This window comes from Canis lupus, chromosome 11 (assembly GCF_003254725.2).
Source record: "Canis lupus dingo isolate Sandy chromosome 11, ASM325472v2, whole genome shotgun sequence".
Taxonomy (NCBI): domain Eukaryota; kingdom Metazoa; phylum Chordata; class Mammalia; order Carnivora; family Canidae; genus Canis; species Canis lupus.
This window is the reverse complement of record NC_064253.1, coordinates 63,995,894-64,019,150: the sequence shown is the minus strand read 5'-3', so window position 1 is coordinate 64,019,150 and position 23,257 is coordinate 63,995,894. Positions and strand designations below refer to the sequence as shown.

The 23,257-nt window shown below is 48.6% G+C and overlaps 1 protein-coding gene across 9 annotated transcripts in view; it reads left to right on the top strand.

Moving 5' to 3' along the window:
• PTPN3 (protein tyrosine phosphatase non-receptor type 3) overlaps positions 1-11,950 on the top strand; it is a 141,501-nt gene extending 129,551 nt beyond the window's left edge. For 8 of the 9 annotated variants that reach the window (XM_035696681.2, XM_025432052.3, XM_025432050.3 and 5 more), the window contains 6 exons: positions 248-309; positions 2,365-2,511; positions 6,900-7,028; positions 7,935-8,080; positions 8,579-8,714; positions 10,526-11,950. In XM_035696681.2, the coding sequence (XP_035552574.1) occupies positions 248-309; positions 2,365-2,511; positions 6,900-7,028; positions 7,935-8,080; positions 8,579-8,714; positions 10,526-10,603 (698 nt within the window). In that variant the 3' untranslated portion in view covers positions 10,604-11,950. Of the gene's footprint in view, positions 1-247; positions 310-2,364; positions 2,512-6,899; positions 7,029-7,934; positions 8,081-8,578; positions 8,715-9,474; positions 9,775-10,525 lie in introns of those variants that run through there. The other variant, XM_049116363.1, reaches the window with a different exon arrangement.
• The last annotated feature ends 11,307 nt before the right edge of the window (positions 11,951-23,257 follow it).

The window sequence follows — 23,257 nt, the reverse complement described above, 5'->3', positions numbered from 1 at the left end:
CTGAGATAATGTTTCCCTTTTTAAAACAGATTGTCTGGTATTCTGGAACGATTCTCACTGTGTCTGTAAACACCACCGTCTTTATTGCCGCCATGTCAGACTCGGAACAGTTGGGGAATCGTGTTGATGCTAATGAGGCGAGAGCTGCAGATGGGGTTGCGCACTGAACTCTTGTTTACTTGGCAGGATAAAAATAACGCTCGGGATAATCGGCAAATTTTTTTGTTGTTGTTTTTCTCCCCCGCAGATGACACCACCCGGGTCTTGTTGCAGGGAAATGAGGATTATATTAATGCGAGTTCTGTGAACGTAAGTCAAGAACCTGGACCCCGGAGCACGTTGATCACTGTCACGAGCGCGATCGTGGCACGGGTGGGGCTTGCCGTGGACGAACCCCCTCATTTCAGCCCCTCAGCAGCCACTGAGGGAAGGCAGCGTAGTCCCATTTTACGGAGGGCAAGACTAAGGTTCAGAGATTAAATAATTTGAAAAGTCACAAAGCTCACGGAAGGTGAGACCAGAACCCGGATCCCCAAAGTTCACATGCCTTCTGGCCTCAGCTGTGGACATTTTGGGCTTTTTTATTTTTTCTGTTGTTCTGGGGTTTTGGTTTTTTTTGTTTTCTTTTGGCCCTTGCCAGTGCTATGCTTGTAACTTTGTGTTTCCACCCCCCTCCCACATTATTACCGTACATCCCACCTAAAAATAAGGGGTAAAAAATCTGCTTGTGCATATAATCTCAACAGAAAAGGTACAGGATATCACATGTTGTAGGAAGGGCATTCATTTCACCCTGAAAATGCATCGTGTGCAGCTTACTTGGGCTCTCTGAATCTCAGTTTCTTCATTTAAACCAGGGTCAGTACACTTTTTCTGTAGAGGGCCAAGTGATAAATATTTTGGTTTTTGCAAGCCGTGGCAAAATGGAGGGTATTACTTAGGTACTAACATGACCATTTAAAACACCACCATGTAAAAATATGTTTTACACACTCTGAGCTTGCAGGGCACCTGGGTGGCTCAAATAGGTGTATGACTCTTGATTTCATCTCCGGTTGTGATCCTCAAGGTCATGAGATGGAGCGCTGCATCAGGCTCCACATCTCACATGGGGTCTGCTTGAGCTTCTCTCTCTCTCCTTCTGCCTCTGTTCCCTCCCCTGCTCACACTCTCTGAGTAAACAAGTTAAATCTTTGAAAAAAGAAAGACTCTGAGCTTGCAAAGTGGCAGTTACATTTGGCCCTCAGGCCACAGTTTGCCAACCCCTGCTCTAAATGAACAGAGGATTTCTCAAGTTCTTAAGTTACAGCAAAGTATCAAGAACTACCCTAAAAAAATGGGTCTTATCAGTGATTCCATTTATTCCAAAACACCTATGGAATTCATTGATCCTCACTTCACCATTCCTGGTGTCTTGACAGCAGAGCATCAGAATTGGTGAGGTCAGCAAGGTCAGGTGATCCAATCTCTCTGATCATGGGGATGTAGGGACACTAAGGGTTGATGAAGCCATTTACCCAAGCATCAACCAAACCATGAATTAGGCGCCTCTGTTTGCCTTCCCCACCTAAGAATGAGTGAATCACAGTGTCACTTCAAAGCTCAGCAGGTTCTGCGTCGTTTTTCATAGAAATGACTCAGTTCAGAGGGAAGAAGTCAAAGCAGACCAACCAGGATGGGGGAGAGACACTGAGGACAGTTGAAAACATTTTGACGTTTAACGTTAATCAACTCGAGTGGTAACTGAGGTGGTAGATGTGTTCATTAGCTAGATTGTGGTGATCATTTCACAACATATGCGTCTATCAGAGCGTCGTGTTGTAGACCTTAAACACATGCAGTTTTGTGTCGATCCTACATCAGGAAGGCTGGGTGGAGGTCAACTCAGTGACACAAGCGTTGGCGGCCCCACAGAGAGCTAAGTGCAGCATTTGCGGTGGCATAAACCTGTATGGGCTGTGCTTCAAAGAAAAGTAAATGGATTTTGATAGAAAGCCCTGTCTGGGGAAAGATTTGGAGCATGAGGGCTGGTATGTATTGCTGAAAATACAGATGGCCACTATGGATTATATTTAGGATACAGCAGTAAAGGTCATTAAAATTCTTGCCCTCTTGTAGGCACATTTCTTGATTATTGCCTCCTGAGTGTCAAACAGCATAAGTGCTTAATGCTAGTGTTACGCCAAGGGTCTTTCAAGGATTTTTAGAAATAGCCTTTTCTTTGATTTTCCTTATTGGCTGTAAATTGATAGGATATTCTGATGTGACTGACATCAATGATCAACTTGAAGAGTCTTTAAGATCCAGTTCCGTGTCCACCTTGTCGCAGTGACAGGTACTAATGCCTTAACAATCTCTTGCCAGATGGAAATTCCTGCTGCTAACCTTGTGAACAAGTACATTGCTGCTCAGGGTCCCCTGCCACACACCTGTGCACAATTTTGGCAAGTCGTCTGGGATCAGAAGTTGTCACTCATTGTCATGTTGACGACTCTCACAGAGCGAGGACGGGTAAGTGGCTTGATTTCCAGTTCCAGTGTGGCCATGTCACACTGTGCTCTGTGGAACCTGAATCTCAGACCTGGAAAGGGTCTTAAATGTCCTCTGGTCCAGCCTGTAAATGACCCATAAGACTCCTTTACAGAGCTACTGATAGGCACCTCCAGTGATGGGCACCTCAGCACTCCTGCTCCCTCCCTGGCCTTCCCTGAGCTCACGAGTGATCCAACAGCCCCTCACTCCTAGCTTAGATCCATCATAACAAGCCAGAAGGCAATTCCCCTTGCCTCCCCTCCCCTCACCTGCCCCAGAACCCCTGTGTTGACTATATTCTCAGCCACCTAGGACAAGCGCTGGTCCTGAAAAGAACAGTGTGGGGTGCCACAGTGGCCATAAAAAAGTAGGAGAAGTTGTAACCTCTGTCAGCCTTCACTTGGGTTGCCTCAAAACCCGATGCACAAAGAGGAATAAGGGCTTGATTAGGAGAGTGATGGGCACCACACTGTGCTTAGCGGGCAGGCATTTCCAGAGGAGCAGATCGCTGGTTGTATAACAGAAGTCACTGTGCAAGGGATACCTGTGTTGTGCATCCTCTAACTTGTGCATGCATCAACATAACTTCATTATGAAACATTTATTCAGAAACCCATTCCAAAATCAGATATAAATTAACTTTGAGCCACCTGCTTTGAATGATTTGTGTGCAGCTTCCTCCGAGGCCTTTCTCCTTGGTACATAGTTCGGAATACCAAATTGATCCAGGCTGAAAATCAAATTATGCAGGATAGAACGACTAGTATGTTTGAGAACAGTCTACACTCTCACCTGAAACAGCAAAATAAGGATTCCTACTTATTCTGCAGAGCCCTGTGGATTGCAAAGGACTTCAGTGCATTGTCCCAGGCAGAGGGCTCCCGACTCTTGCAAAAACACCTCCAGGGTCCATCCTGTGGGTATTCAGCTCTAATTAAAAAAAAAAAAAAAAAAATTCTTCCTTACAACTAGCTGAAATCCACATGACTTTGGACCTTTACCCCATGTGCTTCTCCCACTTGGAAGATGCAGAATAAGTTACCCCTGTCTTCTCGTAACTGGCCTTTTAGGTATCTGAAAATAATCTCAGACTTTGTGAAAGCTTATAACCCACAGGCCCTGCTTCCTCCACCTGCCCTTGTGGGTCCTGCCCTGCCTACTGACGTCCCACCTCCCTGCCTTTTGTTGGCATCTGCCCTGAGCCTGAGCCCCTGTGAGGTCTCCCTGTGACCGTGGGCTTTGTCTCCCAGCCATCTACCTGACTGAGCGCATCCCAGCCGGCCCCCGGTCCTGAGTCAGCATTCCCTTCACCATCTGGGGCCCTGGGGACTTAGCCCTCCTGTTTATCGATCATGAGAAACCTGTTCTTCTAAAATCCAGGCTGCACGTTTCCTCCTCCTGCTGTTACACACCCTCGGCTGACCTGAGCCCTTTATCTTGAGGTCCCTTATCTGGTCCTCACCACCACCCATGGGTTCTCTCCAGGTCAGCAGCTTCACCCCGTCCTTGTTCTGAGAGATGAGGCTTTCAGCATGCCCCATGTGCTTTCACCCCCCACCCGTGCATTTAGCAGAGCGGGCCCCCCCACAGGCATGGGGCTGGCCGGAGTCCCCTCTCACGGCTGCGCCCAGCAGGCATGTCTGCTGGTGCAGGGTCTCCTCTAGCGCCTGTGTCGCCCTGTAGCCTGTGAGGGGCTCCCACTGCAGCATCACTTTGAGTTCTGCCTTTTCTCATGCCCACCCAAAATGTTTTTCATTATAGTCTCTCTTCAGGTTCACAGGTTTCCTCCTAGAGAAAAAAAGACCTATGGAGATACGGCTTTTCTACTGAAAAAGCATTCTCCCGAACCTTCCATCAGGGATGCTTCCTTTGAGTGAAAATTATTTCTTAGATCTATGTGTGCACCACTTCTGATACGTATGATCGGCGGCAGATTCACACTCAGAGCCTCCATTTACTCATATGCAAAGTAGAGACACCAATGCTGCCTACCTCGTAGGGTTTTTTGAGGCCCAGCTAATGTCCTTAAAAAGTGCCATTTAGCGCTGGGCATGCCCTGTTCAATAGCTGGTAGGCTCTAGCATCCTCACCCCCCACAGCCAGCATTAACATGGAGACGGAGACTCAAAAGAAGTCTGGTGACTTGCCCAGGATCACACAGTTGGTTAGTGGAGCTTATTATTAGAAACTCCGGGATTCCACAGACGCCTTGCTCTTTCTACTACACCCTCAGTGCTTTGAGATGCAAACAGACCTAAAATCTAAATTGGACCAAAGGGTAGAGTCTAGTTCTGGTCACATTCACTGGGAGTCTCTGGAAGTAGGTATTTGCATCTCTGCCTTGTATGGGCTGATCACTTCAGAGACCCTTCCCATCAGCTGTCCTGTGGGCAGGACACTCGGGAGTCTGTAGCAGAGAGCTACGCCACCTCATATTGGTCCTACCCTCCCGGGGGCTGCCCAGGTGTGCTCTGCACCCCCACCCCTCTATGCAGGGGGTGGGGAGAAACTGAAGGCAGGCCACCCCAGGTTGGCAGGTGGCAGTTGTAATAAGCAAAGGGAACTTCCAAGTCTAGTCTTGGGCAGCAGCAAGACACATGGATCCCTGCGATTCCCGATAAATCTTAAAAGTTTATAACGAGAGAGACCCTATCTATGTATGTGGTATGGGTGTCTTCAGCACCACATTACTTACTGTCTTAAGGCTGTGCCCTTGGAGCAGCCTCTGGCAAGCAGAACCCACATTCTCCGGTCAGGGGACGGCGGAGGGTTGAGAGGGTGAGATGCCTCTGAGTGCTCAGGGCCAGTTCACGGGCCACAGCGCAGTCACAGCCTTTTGATGATGTTTTCAAACACCCTGTGAGGATGAGGCAGGTGTAGACCAGTGGGTGTCGACTCTGCCTTGGGTTGGGGGCGCAGCCGCCCCTTCATGTCTAAGGGAAGTTGGGAAATGGCCACTAACCAAAACACACCCATATTTAAGGTTTACAAGTTAATTCTTAACTCCAGCTCTCCAGCCGCATATTTTAATTTCAGATATTCACTGTGACGTTCAGAAATAAGAATAGAAAAGCTGTTCTAGACAAATTACGTGCATCTGTTGGTTTATAGCCCCTTTTAGCTGTACACAAATATAATTTTTATGTAAGATGTTGCAACTATAGGCTTGGAGGAAAAAAAATTTGAATGAGTCAGAATTTGATGGAACTATGATGGGATGGACAGCTTGGTCCTGAGTTTTGCTTTGAAGCCGGAGGCAAGAGCTGAAACAGCTGTGGCCCAAGCGTCAGGATTTGGAAGGGAGGATCAAACAGAGGGAGAGGCTGTGGGCTCAGGGAGCCGGTGGGGAAGCCACAGCAGGCCCTACGACCCTGGGCAAGTCGCTTACCCCCTGTGAGGCCGAGGTTCCCTGTCTGCCATCTGGGAGATGCGTCAGCTCCGTGAGTCACGGACAATGGCATCTGAGGGTCTAGGGGATATGGCTTGAATGTAACGGGATGTTCATCTCAGTTTGGAGACTTCTTTCACTGAGATTTCTGAGGAATTTCTGATCATCCTTAGTGAAGTTGATGTGGGGCCCGTAGCAACAATGATAACCTGCCCCCCACCCCCACCGCACCCCCGGGTAAGCCTAGTACTACACACTGTTAACCTCCCGCCTCTGTCACCACCTGGGAAGCAGGTGCAGTCCCCATCTATCAGGCAAAGACGGTGAAAATCTGAGAGGTCGAGTAGCAGGTTCAAAGTCACAAGGCTAACCAGTAGAGGAGATGAGTCCAGGGGCGCTCTGACTTCCCCCTGTGTGCTCTTAACGGCTATGCCTTGAGGCCTCCTACTCGAAGAGGCAGGGGATGGATGGTGAAGGAGGGTGAGGCGAAAGGGGGTGTGGAGAGCAGAGAAGGTGGGGCCTGTGGCCTGGAGTGGGCTTGATGGGGGATGGGGATGAATGAGGAGGAGAGGTCGCTCCTGTATCAAGACACCCTGTCTGAAAAAAAATAAATAAATAAAAATAAATAAAAATAAAAATAAAAAGACACCCTGTCTGAGACCTCTCCAGTTCTTCCAGCAACGGGACCCGCGTAATGAAGAGGATGAGCTCTGGACTCCTCCTCCAGGCTCCAGCCCCAGCCCTGGCAGGCCCACCCCCACCCTGCTCTCCAGGGGAGGAGGGGAGGCTCCTCTGCTGCCCTCAGGAGACAGGCACAGAGCAGATTGGCTTTGCCTGAGTCTCTCTCCACCTGGAGCTCTCACGGTCCCTGGTGTGAGTGTGAGGGCTCTGGCCAAACACCCCACCTGGCCGTCCAGGTGACTGCTCATGTGCACCCCCCACAGCGGAGGTCAGCTCACCCCCAGTGGTTCCCTTGCAGACCAAATGTCACCAGTACTGGCCCGATCCTCCCGATGTCATGGAACATGGCAACTTTCACATCCGATGTCAGTCAGAGGACTGCACCCTCGCTTACGTGTTCCGAGAAATGCTGGTCACCAACACTGAGGTAAGCAGCGCCCCTGCAGGGACTGGTCGGGCACAGCCCAGCTTAGAGGCAGGTGCCACATCAGCATCCACCATGGTCCCGGATGATAGGGCAGTGCTTCCAGGTCTGTTCCCCATTTTTACCTGGTGCACATTTCGGTAAACGTACAAGCCGACTTGTGAAAGAACCAGCATCCTTGTTCACAGCACCACTGTTGACACTAGCCCGCAGGTGGGAACATGCGATGGACATTGACGGGTGAACCGGTGAACAAGATGCGGTATATTTATACAGTGGGATCAATTCAGCCTTTCGAAGGAAGGCCCTTCTGATGCATTTATAGCAGGGGTAAACCTTGAAGGCATCGTACGAGGTCAAGTTAGCCCGTCGTGAGAGGAAAGTACTGTGTGACTGTGGAGTACTTGAAGTAGTCAAAATCAGAGACAGGAAGTGGAAGGGTGGTTGGCTGCGGGGAGCAGCGCATGAAGAGTTAGTGCTTTGTGGGTACAGAGTTTCGGCTTGAGAAGATGAAAAAGTTCTGGAAATAGTGGTGATGGTTGCACAACACTGGGAACGTATGTAATGCCACTGAGCTGTACTCTTAATAGTTAATGGCAGACTTCACGTTATGTATATTTTGCCCCACTGATGGCAAGTACTGTAGGAGTGGAAGGGGAGAAATCATAGTGGGTGCAAGAGGAGAAGCAAGAGGTCCTGAGGGGGGCAGGCCCGAGCCGAGTCCTAGAAGATGGGCGCGTGGGAGAGTAGCCGTGGAGGGTGAGTGGGAGCTTGCAGGGGCCTCGGCAGGGTTGTGCACAGTGGGCGCAAGGGCAGCAGGAGACCGCACCACCGGAGCTGGGGCCAGGCCCGGAGCCTGCCGCCCGCCTTCCAGATTGACTCACCAAGGCCGCCCTGCATCTTCCGCAGACCGGGGAGGAGCACACGGTCACGCATCTCCAGTATGTCGCGTGGCCCGACCACGGCGTTCCTGATGACTCCTCGGACTTTCTGGAGTTCGTAAACTATGTGAGGTCCCTGAGAGCGGATGGCGAACCCATGTTAGTTCACTGCAGGTACCGTGGCTGGTCTTGTTTGTTTGAATCCACAGACTCCGTAGGGAAAGACCTGGAGAGAGTTGGCAAGGATCACCCTCAATCCCCCGAGACCATATGCTTTTACCAGAAGGCTCTGTTTACTTTATTTCTTCACTATTTCAAAAGATTCGGGATTTTACGAAAGCGTAAGTCTCTGGATGTAGACCAGAGGAGGAAAGCCCCACCCTCCGCTTTCCCTCTCTCCTTGGGTCGCCTCACATGAGATGTGAGAGTGGGGTGCAGCCTGCACTGAAAGGTGGGTTTCTTTTCATTGGTGTTTGAGCCCCTGGCCTCAGAATATATGAGGAGAGGCCTTCTCAGCCTGTTGGAGAGCACGCCCTGAATGTGTTTTGTATTCTTGAAGGTCAGGGGAGGAAAGCTCTGTTTGAGTAAACGTGGGAACTGGCTAGGAGTTAAGCTGGGCCGTGCAGAAATACGGCCTGAGCAAATCCCAAGTCTCCGCTTCTGTCCCCCCAGTGCTGGAATAGGTCGGACCGGTGTGCTGGTCACCATGGAAACAGCCATGTGCCTAATTGAGAGAAACCTGCCTGTTTACCCACTGGATATTGTCCGGAAGATGCGAGACCAGCGCGCCATGATGGTGCAGACATCAGTGAGTAGAAAGCCATTTGATAAAAGTAGTAACGATGGGCGACGCCTTCTGAGCCCTTGCCGTGGGCTGGACCTGCCGAAGGGTTTTGCAGGTCAAGAGACCAAGGCCACAGAGCTTGTCAGTGGCTGAGCGATCCCCAAAGCCCACCCCTTCACTGTCCTTCCCGTTTCCCTCCCTCCATGACGTGTTTCCTGCCAACCCCATAGCCAGGCAGCAGCCCTGGTTGCATTTTCTTTTTTTAAGATTTTTATTTATTCATGAAAGACACACACACACACACACAGAGGCAGAGACACAGGCAGAGGGAGAAGGAGGCTCCATGCAGGGAGCCCGACATGGGTCTCGATCCCGGGACTCCAGGATCATGCCCTGGGCCAAAGGCAGGCATCAAACCACTGAGCCACCCAGGGATATCCCCTGGTTGCATTCTACATCGTCAAGCCCCTGGCCCATCATTTATCCATCAGAAGTAAGCAGAATCACCCGAAGATTTTACCCCACCTGCCTGTCTGTGGGTGAGCCTTTTGGCTTAATGGATGTTTCACACGGCCCTACCCTCTCCTCCTTGGGCCGTCTCCCGGGTGTGTCACATCTGGGTAATGGACACTGCAAGTGTCCTCAAGAGGAGATCTTGTGGTTTTCCCCCTGGAACTTCAAGAGAAGCGGGGGGAGAGGGGGGTGATGTAGAAAAAAAAGAGCATGATTCCGGCTACCCCACATATTGGGTGACCTTTGGATGGTCCCTTAACCTCTCTCCAAGCCTCAACTTCCGCATCTGCAAAATGGGGACCAGCCCACATTCGTCTAGAGGATTGCACACGTTGGAAAGACCCGGGCTTGTATGTGGTGGGAAAACTGGATTAGTCCGTTATAAATGTCAACGGTAATGGAGGAAGTCCAGGGGGGAGTCTGAGAACTCAATGGAGAGCAGCGAAAGCCGACTTTGGAAAGTCAAGGAAGGCTTTCTGGAGGAGTGACTCCAGATGAAGGAGGTGGAGTCAGCAAAGAAAGGAGCGGAAATTCCACGTTACAGCCAGCTCTGTGTCCGCACAAGCTCATGGACAGAGCGTGTAAGATTTCTCTAATAATTGTGAGCTCTTGTTTTATATTATACTCTGGAAATATGGTTAAGAGGAAAAAATCAGACACTATTGTTCTCTGCCCTGTTTCATGTTATGGGGACGGCTGGTTAAAAATGTTTACAGTGCATCCTGGTAGATCTTCCTAGCTGCTGAAGCATGGTCTAAATGCTTTCTTTCAGCCTGTACACGTCACTAAGTAAGTTCCTTAGGTGTTGGTGAATAGAAAGAACCGTATCCTACAGAGCAGCTTTCAATGGCCCTCCTTAAGACAAAGTCCAGACCCCTTACCCCGGCACAAGGCCCTGCACAACCACGTCCCAGCCACCTATGCAAGCCCTGCCTCCCAGGCCCTGGGGTTCCAGGCAGGGGCTCTGAGCCCTGACTGTGCCACGCGGAACGGGCTGTCGGAGTCTCCACACTTGAGCATACACTAGAATGGTCACCCTGCAGGGTTGTGTCCCCGACCCGCCCCCCCAGACCCCTGGTCCCTCCCTACACTGTGGTTTCCGCCATCCATTGCCCAGCCCTCACATGTAGGCCTGACGGCTTCACGGGTGTATCTGCTCCACGGGTGCTTCCCTGGCGTGTAGCACAGGGTGTGGCCTGGCCCAGAGCTGGACCTCAGGGCATATTTATGAGCGATGTGAAAGAGTGGGCATAGATGCGAAACGGTGCAGTGTTCATGGAGCTGTGGGTGGACCGACAGCTTGCTTTTCTCTTCTTTTCCAGAGCCAGTACAAGTTTGTATGTGAAGCGATTCTTCGTGTTTATGAAGAGGGCTTAGTCCAAATGCTGGATCCCAGTTAAGACAACTGTGAAAAACGTTCATTCCTCTTTCCCAAGGGCATCCTCCTTAAGGACAGACCTTCTCTCTGGAAGCAGCAAGAGGGATTTGTAGGCTGTGGGGGAGGAATGAGCACATTTGAAGCCGGGCACTTTAAAGTTCTGTAGAAGAGGTATCGTGTACATAGGAACTGTGTAGATACGCATGCAGTTACAGCAACATTTAGGCCTGTTATTCCTCAGAAATAAGCAAAAGGGGATCTCAGTTTGGGGCCTGTCCTATTTGCCTTCCTCCCTAGACATTACTATGTTCCTGTAAACCATCCTTGGGCAGTTGAGAGGGGATGCCAGCGATGCTGCTGACCTTCCAGAAACAAGAGGGTGCGGCACTTCGGAGTTGCTTGGATGTTTTGTGTGTATATGTGTATAGGACTCTAAGGGCTGAGCTTTCTGGGCTTCAGGGCGGAGCTGGAAGCATTGGCGTTCACCTGCCGATGCTAAGGGCACCCTGCTGCATGTACTAAGTGGCAGGGTGGGGGGAATTCAGGCTGCAGGGCGGGCAGTACCCTTTCTGCCCTGCGTTCCTCTATCCCCACTCCCTCCCACTTCCCATACTGGTGTTTCTGAGAATCCTGTCTGAAACGCCCCGCTTGCTCCCTGCATCAGCGACCCTCTTCGGGGGCTCACACAGGGCCTGGACCGGATTAGTAACGTAGGTTCGGGCGAGTTTTCAGTTGAGACTCAGAACGAAGACTCCCAGTGCGTCTTGTCATCCGTCGCTAGTTTTAGGAGTGGGTGCTTCTCGCCTCCGCCTGCCTCTTGCTGCACCTGCAGAACCCAAGACTGGAATTATCGACTACTGAATCTACTACATGGATTGCTGCTACTTCAAGCTATTAAACTTGAAACATTACGATTTTCCTGAGGGGAGATGGGATATCATCTAACTATTCAGAATCTTTGGCCCTTCTGAGGAAAGATCTAGTCATGGAACCATGGGAACCCCAGCTTCTAGAGGGTTGTCCGTGGATGTGTGTGGATGTGTGTGTGTGCGCCCATGGTAAGTGTTTCTCAGGATTCCTAACTTGATTCAAATTACAGTTGAGTTTCTATAAAGAATGAGTCTCTGTATAGAAGAACAAATGTGTGCATTCACCCTCGGTTAGAATGGTCTCCATTTCATTTCAAAGGAGAGGATCAGGCTATCTGAATATAAACACAATTTGATGTTAATTTATTCTAAGTGCACCCTAATTTTGATTTTCCTAAAGAATTCTGCCTTTGTTCATACTGTGTTAAATTTTTTAAAAATTTGTGACAGGATTGTAGCAAATTATTATTTAAGGAAAATAAATTACATAAAAATTTTAACGTGGTATTTTTAAATAGCGGCTTTTATGTGTCCCGAAGGAAGAGGAAGCTAAGCCAGTTTCTCAATGGGACTTATAGAAAAAGGATGCTTTTATATCATAGTGCACAGAAGTGAAGCCATTTTGATGCCTTGCAAACTCTGGACCAATCGAGTAGTTTCCTGGTTGCAGGCTGGATAAAGACCTAGATGATGGGAGCCGGGTTTCTAAAGGTTCTTTATCTCCAGACTTAGCACATTTAGTTGCATACTTCCCATCTTTTGCCCACTAATATTTTACTGCTCACCGGCAGTGGTGGGAGGGAAGTGTTACGCAGTGCCATAGCGCTACCGTGACCGGGGACCCTGAAGCCCCATCGTTGTCCAATTCGTGCTAAGCTAGCAGAATGAGCCGGGAAAGCTTGGAATTAACGCAGTTGGAGATCTGGTTCCTGGTCCCACTCATCGATTAACTGTCTCCTGGCCTGGTCACTTGAGAGCATGACCTCCCTTTCATCTATTTCCTGTAAAACAGGAGAAATAATACTGAGGCTATGGGCTGAATATGAGGACTGAATAAAATGCTCTCAGCGGGAGTTGTCATCAGCGGGTAGCGATCTGACACTGCCACAGGTGCGTTACTTGGAAAAGTTAATTTACCAGCCATTAGCCCAGAAACCCATGAAATAGAAGTATGATCATATGGCTCTTTCCACAAAAGAAAATTTCTTTTGCCGAGAACAGAAGCACAAAGGAATATCCTCGTACCAGTGCCTTTCTTCAATCTGGACTCAAAACATTCTATCAGTTATGTCCCAAAAAAAGAGGGGAAGGTGGAAAGCTGACCTAAATTTAAATGTCATCAGGATGCCTAGCAAATCACTGCTATTTCATAAAAATGCATCCTTACCCTGTGTACAAGAAGCTTAAGAAGTCTAAATGTGTTTGGAGTGTTGTTTTTTTTTCCTTAAAAAAGCAAATTATTCAATATAGTTGCGGAAATGCTGTCATTATCGTACATAAATTTCTAAAAAGCTGGCCACGAGCCTTTTTCTGCCATCATGCAGGCCAGTAGTTCAGACCCAGCAGGGAACACAATTCATGAAATGCAGAGGAAGAACAGGACAAGAGAATTATCTAAAGGGGCGAAATACACAAATAAGTTATTACTACAGATACAGCCGATTAAATTCTGTGCCTCAACATTCGTGCTTCAATACCTTGTACATGTAGGCAATTACACTTAAGCCTTTTTTTAGTCGTAAGTGAAAAGCATCAAGACCACAGGGAATACTTTGCCTGGGAAATTTGGCGGGGAGTGAATAGAGAGGACATTTTACATCTGTGTTTTGTTCTCTGGAAAATCTGCTGGGACCCATTGATGTGCTGACTTAAGATGGGACACTCCTCCCTGTGTCACTATAGTACCTGCACTTGGTGTTTTGACTTTATAAGAAAGAAAGCTTGAACACAATTTGGGTGGGGCAGGATGGGGAGGGTTCTATCACGGACATGCTGGTCTGTAATTCCTACCATCGTAATTTATACTTTAAAATGTGTTTTAATTAAGTTTTTTTTTTGTTTTAATTCCAGATAGTTAACATTAAAAATGCTTTTAGGTTAGTTGCCATTGCTCCTGTGTTGCTACCTGATATTTTGTTGTTGTTCCTCAGAAATGATCATTTGAGTGGGAAACAACAGGCTGCTTCATCCTTCAAAGGCAAACAGAGAGGCAGGATCAATAGGAAAGGCTCAGAGGAGCTCAGATGAAGCTCACTGGGGTCTAGACCTAGATTTGGTGAGATGTGTCGCCCTCAGGCCTCCATTTCCTTATGTGTAAAAAAGGAAGAGGTTGGGCTGGACTAAATGAGTTCTTTGAATGTTTATCATTCTGGGAGTCATTGTTCCAGAGAATTGAAGTTAGCCCCCAAATCAAAGCCATATAGCTATTAGAGAGGTATCCCACTTCCATGACCTGTCTCCAAGAGATTGTCCCTCCAACCTTAGCAGGGTTGAATGCCGAGAATGACCAGGATTGCCACCATCTGGTTCTCGCCATTCTACACTGAGATTGGAATCCGCAAAGACCCTGACCTCAGCCTAACTCTGAGGAGCCAAACACGTGAGAGTCCAATGGCTGACTGTCCACCATCTTTATAACCCATTCTGTTTGGAGCAACGGAAAGATTGGTATTATGTAGTTTTGAAAAGTATCTTAACGAGCAATATTTTTTTTTCTGTAAATCGAGGATGTTTTGCGCTCTGTCAGTGACTACTGGAAAAGTTTAATCAATATAAAGACATTCAAGCTATGCAACACTTACGGTGTGTTGACATTTTTATTCTAGTAATTGTCTTGATTTCTGAAAGGGTTTTTCACTCTTTTTTTTGTTTTGTTTTGTTTTGTTTTAAGTAAATATTACCTCTCACGGACGAGAGTGCTCTCTGCCCATCCCTCCCTTCCCTCTGGTCAGGAGCACGAATGACCACGCACAGTCCCTGTTTCTGTCTTGACTTTGTGGGGCAAATTCTAGATCTGAATTAGGTTCAATTGTCATTGACAACAGTAGCTTTTACAGAAAGAAGTTTCTGTATTTTCTATCGCACAGGGCTGTCAGGGGGGCTCCATGATCCCTGGGGTCCCAGGTTCCTTTTCACTTGGTGCCCTGCCAACCCCAGTATGCGGCTCTGATGCTGAGGTCCACGATGATGGCTCCAGCCAGCAGGATGGTGGAAAGAGGAAGGAGAAAACAAAACCGCTTCCCTGGGGTGTGTCGTCTGGATGTTGTACATCACATCGATCAGAACTTAGTGGCAGGGCTATAATTACTGCAAGAGAGCCTAGGGAAGGTTTTTATTCCAACAAACGTATCTAACAAATTCAGGAGTTCTGTTTCTGAGAAGAAAGAGTTTGAGGGACAATTAATGATCTCTGCCATAGTTCAACTCTTTGGTTCCGCCATTCCATTCTCCCCAAGGTAGACAACCCACTCACCAGCCACCTGTGGTGTGAAGCTAAAGCTAAGATCACCTTCAGGTGTTCTGTGGACTTCTCCATCTCCAACTCTGGGTGGCTTCTTGTCTAATAACCTATAAATTTGAGACAAGTGATCGCTCAGCACAGCGCATAAACAGCAGTGAAGTAGAAAGAGGAAAACCATTCCCTCATAAGAGGGAAGAACAGCAAACGCTACCCCCAGCGATTATCCAAGCCCACTGCACAGGAAGAATGAAATCACTTCTGGCACGCCAGTAAGTCCCTTCGATAGCTGCCTCACAACCAGGTCCTGCTCCCTGGGAGGACCTCCTCATCCGTGGGCCTCCATGGCCACATCCAAGGTGGGACCACGGTGGGCAGCGTTCTTGGGGACAGCTTTTGTAGCCTATCTGCTCCTGGGGCAGTCTTGGCAGGGGCCCCAAGGTTGTGACTTCTTTGTCAACAGAATTCCAGCAAGTACCCACAGCTGAAGGTCTGGCCTAGAATGATGTTCTGCGCTCTGCCCGTACGTCTTAACTTAAAAGGTGGCTACCTAGAGGCGACCAGAAAGAGAAGCTTGGGTGGGAAGGCAAGACCCTTCAGCTGACCATTGGAGCTACCTGGTTCCTATTTCCTAGCGGAAAAGTCTTGAAGATGGCTTGCTGCCCCTAGCCTTGTCCCCTGCTTGAAGGTCACCACTTTGAGTAGCTGCATTTTGAAGAACAGCAGCAGTTGGCATTTACTGTACTTGAAGACCATCAGTTTTGAGCACAGGCTCTAGATTGCCTCCCTTGGCAAGCCAGGCTCCCTTCCGTCTCTGCTGCAGCACTCCCCCCACCCCCGCCCCCGCCCAGCAGGGCTCTAGCCCCAGGCAATCTCACTTCTAGGGGACTTTGCAAACAGCAAGAGGGAGCAACACCCACACTTTCTGTACGCTCCCACCATTTTCTCCATTATCGTGGCCTTGGTCAGCATGAGGTCCCTCCTCCAAAGTACCACAGATGACACTTTCATCAAAGTGACACATTAATCACTCGATAAAGGGCAATATCTGTCTTTGCCATCTGCTGGCCTGCCAATTCCACTAAGCCAATGCCACATTTTAGATGTTATTTGCAGCATCCCACTTTTGAGGACCAGATTCCGAATCCCAAAAACCAAAGTGAAGTGGACTGGAGCAAAACAGAAGTTTCTTTCTCTCTCAGATCAACGCAGGTGTTCAGAGCTAGTATAGTGGCTGCGTGGTTGCCATTCTCTGTGCCTCTCCCATCTGGTTCCTCCCCTCGCCTCAGCTGACACCTTCCAACTTTCCACCTCATGGTCCAATATGACTGCTCCAGCTGCAGTCATCATATCTGCATTCCAGCTGGAAAGAAAGAGGAAGTGAAGTCTTTATTTTGGATTGCACTCAAACAAAATTCAGGAGTTTTTGGACTGAAGAAGGGGAGATGATTCTTAGGGCACATTAGCAGCTCCCCTGCAGATTTCTTGACTGCAGGTCTACTGAAGAGCTGACTTAGGAGGCATTACCCTGCTCCAGCCCCAGCACACAGGAACAGATGTAATGATGTCATTTAAGCGAGGCCGATCCAGCACCCAGGAGTACAGCACTCACCCACTGACAAGATCAGCACCCACCCATTACATGCAGAAGTCATTGCAATAGGAGTAAACTGATAACCCAAACTTCACCTCTTTTGTAGAAACCCCAGAGCCCCACCCCTGAATTAAGCAAGTCAGTCTTCCTGTGCAGCGCCCACCCCCCCGCTTGTATCCAATGCTCATCAGTCCCTAAACCTCTGGATTCCTCTCGTGGTCAAGAAAGGCTCCAGGATTTCTCCTGAGGCTGCCCCCAGGACTTCCAGCATCGTCGTCCAAACCAGAGGAAGAGCCAGGAAAGACCTGTTGGGACCTGTGATGGCAGAGGTCCGGGAGAGAGATGGCGAGGATGAGGTGCGTGGTCACAGCCCCAACATATGTAAGAGGAAGGAGAGGGGACTCTGTAACCAGTGGGTCTGCCCAGGAGCCCAGGATGGGCCAGCGTCTAGGGTTGGGCAGCGGGGTGGGGGCGGGGGCGGGTGCCACCAGCCAGAGGGACTAGGTGTGGAGTAGGGGGTGAGATTGTTGTTTGGGTCTGAAGCGCCTAACATTAGGGACACACGTAGCCAGCCTGAGGAGTCTCAGCAGTGTCTGAGCACAGAGGTTCGTTGTTACCTGACATAGACCCCCTGGGTCCCGGCCACTCCCGTTGGCCACAGTAGATGCTTTTTGTTTGGTACCATTGGTGCTCACATTCTGATCTGCTCTAAAGCTCTCCAGGTCGCTCAGTTACGAAGGCAGCCGTCCGCAGTGATCCGCCGTTGTCCTGGGCGCGTCAGGCTGCGGTAGCAGAAGAGCACAGACAGGACGTAAAGCGGTAAAGGGAGAAGTGAGAGAAGAAAAGCAAGGTAAAATATCTCTAAATATTGATGCGGCAGGGGTGCCCGGGTGGCTCAGCGGTTGAGCGTCTGCCTTCGGCCCAGGGCATGACCCCGGGGTCCTGGGATCGAGTCCTGCATGGGGCTCCCTGCAGGGATCCTGCTTCTCCCTCTGCCTGTGTCTCTGCCTCTCTCTCTGTGTCTGTAATGAGCAAATAAATAAAATCTTTAAAACATATATAATATGTATTGATGCGGCCAGGACAAAGTACAACTGCCTGGTGTGAAGGGACCTGGCCCCGGAGGCACGCTGGCTGGACTCTGTCCCGGGTGCGGGGTCACCGTGGCCTGGGCCTCTGGGGCTCCAGCAAGGAACCGGGCGCAGCCTCGGCAGCAGCGAGACACCAACCTGGCCATGGCCAGATGTGTGCACATGAGAGCAGGCCTCAGTGATCGAGGCCGGGACGTCAAGTCACCCATAAAATTTTTTTTTAAGATTTTATTTATTTATTCATGAGAGACACACAGAAAGAGAGGCAGAGACACAGGCAGAGGGAGAAGCAGGCTCCACGCAGGGAGCCCGACGTGGGACTCGATCCCGGGTCTCCGGGATCACGCCCTGGGCTGAAGGTGGTGCTGAGAGGCACTTGGGCTGCCCAAGTCACCCATAAAAACTCAAGAAAATGGAAACAGAAACAACTGAGCAATGTCTAGAAACAGTCTAAGGTAAACGCTAAGGGTAGAGCCCTCCGGTGGCCAGTCCTCTCTGGGAGCAAACCTGGGTGGTGCCACCTACCGGGCCCTATGGGCCCCTTGTGTCCCCTGTGTCCGTATTTTGCAGGCACTGTGGCCACAAGGGGCCCCGGAGGCCGCCCTGCTGCTCCCCAGCCTGCAGACGGAGCCCAGCAGCCTCCGGTGGGCTCAGGCCGAAAGGAGACTGGTCTCGGCAGGCCTGCGCCCGCGGATTCCTTATCGTCCCCTTCCTGCCTCGCTCTCCCAGGTAGGCTCTCCTGCCTTTGCTTCATCCCACCGAGAACTGCGAAAGATCTTCACAGTGGCCTGCCTCCTAGGAAACCAGCCAGACGTCCTCAGCTGATGCCTAGAGACCCAACGCCTGCTCTGTCCTTGCGGTGGAATATTATTCAGCCACGAAGAGGAATGAAGTGCTGACACACATGACACCGTGGGTGAACTTTGAGAACATGACAAGTGAGTGCAGCCAGACGTAGAAGGTCACAGATTGTTAGGATTCTGTGTGTAGGAATGATCCAGAAAAGGCGAGTTCGTAGAGACCAAGTAGATCCCAGGGGCTGGGAGGAAGAGGGCTGGGGAGTGACAGCTAGTGAGTGTGGGTTCCCTTTGTGTGGCCCTCTGATGGCTGGGAATATGTCCCCCTCTGCTGTGTTAGCCCCTGGTGACGCTTACCTTCTCTCCCCGCCCGAGAGAATCACAGCACAAGTGGGTGTCGGTAAGCGCCTGTTGAATGAACATGAGCCAGTGCCCTCTCCCTTATGCTGCTGATCTCAGATAGGACCCCGTTCCCCCTAACATGCTGCCTTTTTTATGTCACTTAACACCCCCTCTCACCCATATCCCTCTGGCGAGAAGTTTTTTTTTTTTTTTTTTAAGATTTTATTTATTTATTCATGAGAGACACAGAGAGATGCAGAGAGAGATGCAGAGACACAGGCAGAGGGAGAAGCAGGCTCCACGCAGGGAGCCTGACGTGGGACTTGATCCCAGGATCAGGCCCTGGGCTGAACCGCTGAGCCACCCAGGCTGCCCTGGCAAGAAGTTTATAAAGGGGCTGGGAGGAGAGATGAAAGAAAAAAGATCTCTAGATCTGACCACATAAAAATTTAGGACACCATAAACACAAGAAAAAGGCAATCAATAAACTGAGAAAAATATTTGTAACAAATATGACAAAATTTTCAAATAAGAGATGCCATTTGCAGCTCCCACTTGGCAAAAATAAAAGTCTTGTTTTTAAGCATATTTAATGACAATCTTATGGGAGATATTTGAATAGAGAAAAGCCTAGAAAGAAAGAAAGTCAACATTTTAATCATGATTAGACCATAATTGTGGGATTGCCCGGAGGGGAATTTTTTGTTAGGTTTCGCTCTTTTCCACTTGTTTATAATAAATGAGCATAATCTGTATAATCATAAGGGCAAAGCAACAGATGCCACGTTTTGCTGACTTTCCTATAGGATAAGCCTCTATGGTAAGAGGGTCGTGTGATGAAGGTGTTGGATCATAAACGGGTACAAGCTTCCAGGAGGGCTACCAGTTTAACAGCATGTATTAAGATCTTGAAAAATATGGATATTCTTTTATCTAAATTCCACTTCCAGTCATTGATTCTGATGATTAGAATAAAAAGTGTCTGAAATCAAACAGAAATGGGATCAATTTATATACAGTATTACCCATTGCAGAGGCTTCTAAAACATAGAAAAATTGGAAACAAATAAGTGTCCAATATCAAGGATATAAGTTAAATAAATTATGGTATGGCCATATAATATAGAATATGCAATCACGGAAAATGCCATTTGTAAAGAACACTTAAATAAAATTAAAAACGATGATGTAATAATGTTCAGGGTAAAAGGCTCAATACAAACTAGGTAAGTAGCATGATCTTCAAGCTGTGTATGTGTGTGCGTGTGCGTGCATAAAAAGAGGTTCCAAGGATTATACCAGTAGGTTAACAGGGAATATTATCTAGGTTTTGTTTTTTTTTTTAAAGATTTTTTTATTTATGAGAGAGAGAGAGAGAGAGAGAGAGGCAGAGACACAGGAGGAGGGAGAAGCAGGCTCCATGCAGGGAGCCCGACATGGGACTCAATCCCGGGTCTCCAGGATCGCACCCTGGGCTGAAGGCAGGCGCTAAACCGCTGAGCCACCATATTCTCTAGGTTTATGAATTAAAGGTGCTTTTAGGGTTTTTCCACAACTACCATGTATGTTTTTATAATCAGGGAAAAAAAATCATTTTCTAAAAGGTCCCCAGGACTTTTAACTGGTCACAGGTTGCTTAGTAGTACAACTTAACATCACAAAGGCACATCGCTTTGGCCTGGCACTTTCAACCTCTTGAGTGTGTTCCTCACGTGTGTGAAGTAGCCCGTGTACCCGATTATTCACTACAGCACTCTAATGGCCAAAAGCCGAAAATAACCTGCATGCCCAGCATCGAGGTCTAAGGAAATTATAATACAGACTTACAATGGGATATTCAGCAGGCACAAAGAGGAAGCCCTTTATCGTCATCACTCTGTAGTCATACATTACTGGTAATCCTAAATATTCCATATTGCTCTTTTATTATTCTTCTGTACTAATACAGAATGCTCTCCAGGATAGTGTTAAATGAAAACAGCAAGATAAGAACCAAGTGTAGAGGAAACTTCCAATTACATAAAAAAGTTGAAAAAACATCCATCTATGTGGGCAGATAGATTTGTATATACGTGCACGTAGAGACGCCTGCTTCTGTCGGCATGAAATAACTGGAAGTTCACCCAAGAAACTTGGAACACTGGTTTTCAAAAAACAGACATGTTGCACTCTAGACGATTCTGTACCTTTTTTTTTGTCATTTTTATATTTTTTGTTTCCGTAGGACTAACATCCGATCACCAACTGTATTGCCCATTCAATAATAAGTAACACACAAAATTAAAGGCAAAATGAACAACTGCTGGTTCCCTAGCATCGTTGTTCAGAGCTCGAACTGTGGATTCAGCTTGCCTCATTTTAAAATCCCAACTACACTGCCTGGTGACAGGTGTAAACATTAGGGAGATTTCTTAATGGCTGTAAGCTCAGCCTCCGTCAAGAAATAGAGGTGACAGTAACACCAGCCTTGAGGGATTGTTAGAGGGATTAATGAAATTACTAAGTGAGGATTAAATGAGATAATCCATGCAAAGTGCTTTATTGTTTACATACAATACACCCTATTATTATTCCTTGACTGTGCTGGGCATGGCTGGTTCACAGGCCCACTGGAATCTTCCCTGCCTCCCCAGTGTGGAATGGTTATCACCCGCTTCAAAAGACTGAGCAGATTAAGTGAATTAATACAATTGAAATCCCCGAAACAGTGCCTGGGCCATAGGGAAGGCCAACGATTGTTATGAACAGAACCGTCCTTTAAAAGGCCGTTCCCATTCTTTCCTCACATCTCTGAACTCATGGGCTCCCTGTATTTCAATAATTATATCTTCCCTAGAATCTCTATGTAGAAGTGCGCCTGGGTGGCTCGGTCAGTTGAGCAGCCTGCTCTTGATTTCGGCTCAGATCGTGATCTCAGGGTCCTGGGGTCGAGCCCTGTGTCAGGCTCCACACTCAGCTTGGAGTCGGCTTCAAGATTCTCCCTCTCTCCTTTTGTCCCTACCCCTGCTTGCTCACGCACACACGCTCTCTCTCTCTCTCTCTCTCTCTCTAAAATAATAAATCTGGGCAGCCCCAGTGGTGCAGCGGTTTAGCGCCGCCTGCAGCCCAGGGCCTGATCCTGGGGTCCTGGGATCGAGTCCCACACCAGGCTCCCTGCATGGAGCCTGCTTCTCTCTCTGCCTGTGTCTCTGCCCCTCTCTCTCTCTCTGTGTCTCTCATGAATAAATCAATAAAATCTTTAAAAAAAATAATAATAAATCTTAAAACTTTAAAAAAAAATTTTTTTCTATGTAGACACTTTTCAAACCTGCCCATTATTTTTCCCTTACTGTTCTGCTCTGGTTTTAAGGTTCAACATATCTGCTTCTTTATCACTCCAACTGTAAACCTGCTTGCTTTAGAGGTTTTTTTTCACATCGTCTTATTATCTTTAGTTCTTGGGTTACAAATTCTCCATTCGTTGCAGCAGCCCACTGCATGTGGCTGATTTCCTCACTTGGGTTTGGAAATGTGTTGCAAACCCATCTTTATTGGGTGTCTGAGTGCCCTGTGCCTCCGACTATACAAGTGTCCCTGTCCCTTGGCTTCATAAAGGACCTTCATGTCCCCCTCCCGTTCTGGACAAGTTTTTACAATCATCTCTCCACTTGGATAGGTGAGGGGCACCCCACGTCTCCCCGAGGGCCAGAGCAAGAGGCCGAGTTGTTGAGGGTCCGCTTCCTTAGCCAGGCAGCCTTTGTGCCTCGTAGCTTTTTTCAGGCAGGCAACGCATTTTCATCTGCCTGCAAGCACAGAGCCCCAGGCGGGACTCCCCACGCAGGCGGGCCTGAGATCTCCAGCACCCACCACCCAGGTTTGATATCTTATTAGCTCCTGCCTTGAGCTTCACCGTGTAGTGGTCGTGGCACACTTCACAGGGACGGAGAACCTCCGTGAATCCAGGACTACACTGACATCTGAAGAGAGAAATAGGCCCAGGAGCTTGAGAAAGGCTGGGAGAAGAAAGCCGTAAGTGTCTGGCCCCACAAACCTCTTGGAAAATCAGGTTTTGGGACGCTCGGGTGGCTCAGTGGTGGAGCATCTGCCTTCAGCTCGGGTCGTGATCCCAGGGTCCCGGGATCGAGTCCCGCTTTGGGTTTCCTGCATGGAGCCTGCTTCTCCCTCTGCCTTTGTCTCTGCCTCTCTCTGGCGTCTCTCATGAATAAATAAAATCTTTTAAAAAATATGTTTTCAAAAGCAAATGACATAGACTCGTGGAAAACCTCTTTTTAACAATACACCTCTATATTGTTAAAACCACGTGCCCCAAATGGCATCATTTAGACCAAATCCCCAAACCGGGGGCTTAATATCTAATCTAATTGCAGTTTCAACATTCCCCAGGGGGTGAGTCTGAACCAGCCAGTCAGAAATTTTCTGATCAGCACCAATGAGGGGACCAGCCACAGGAGCTCTCTCTTTCCCCTAAATGAAGATGAGGTCATCTGCATGAGAGGACCCTCTGCTCTTCCCCCTAAAGGCAAGTG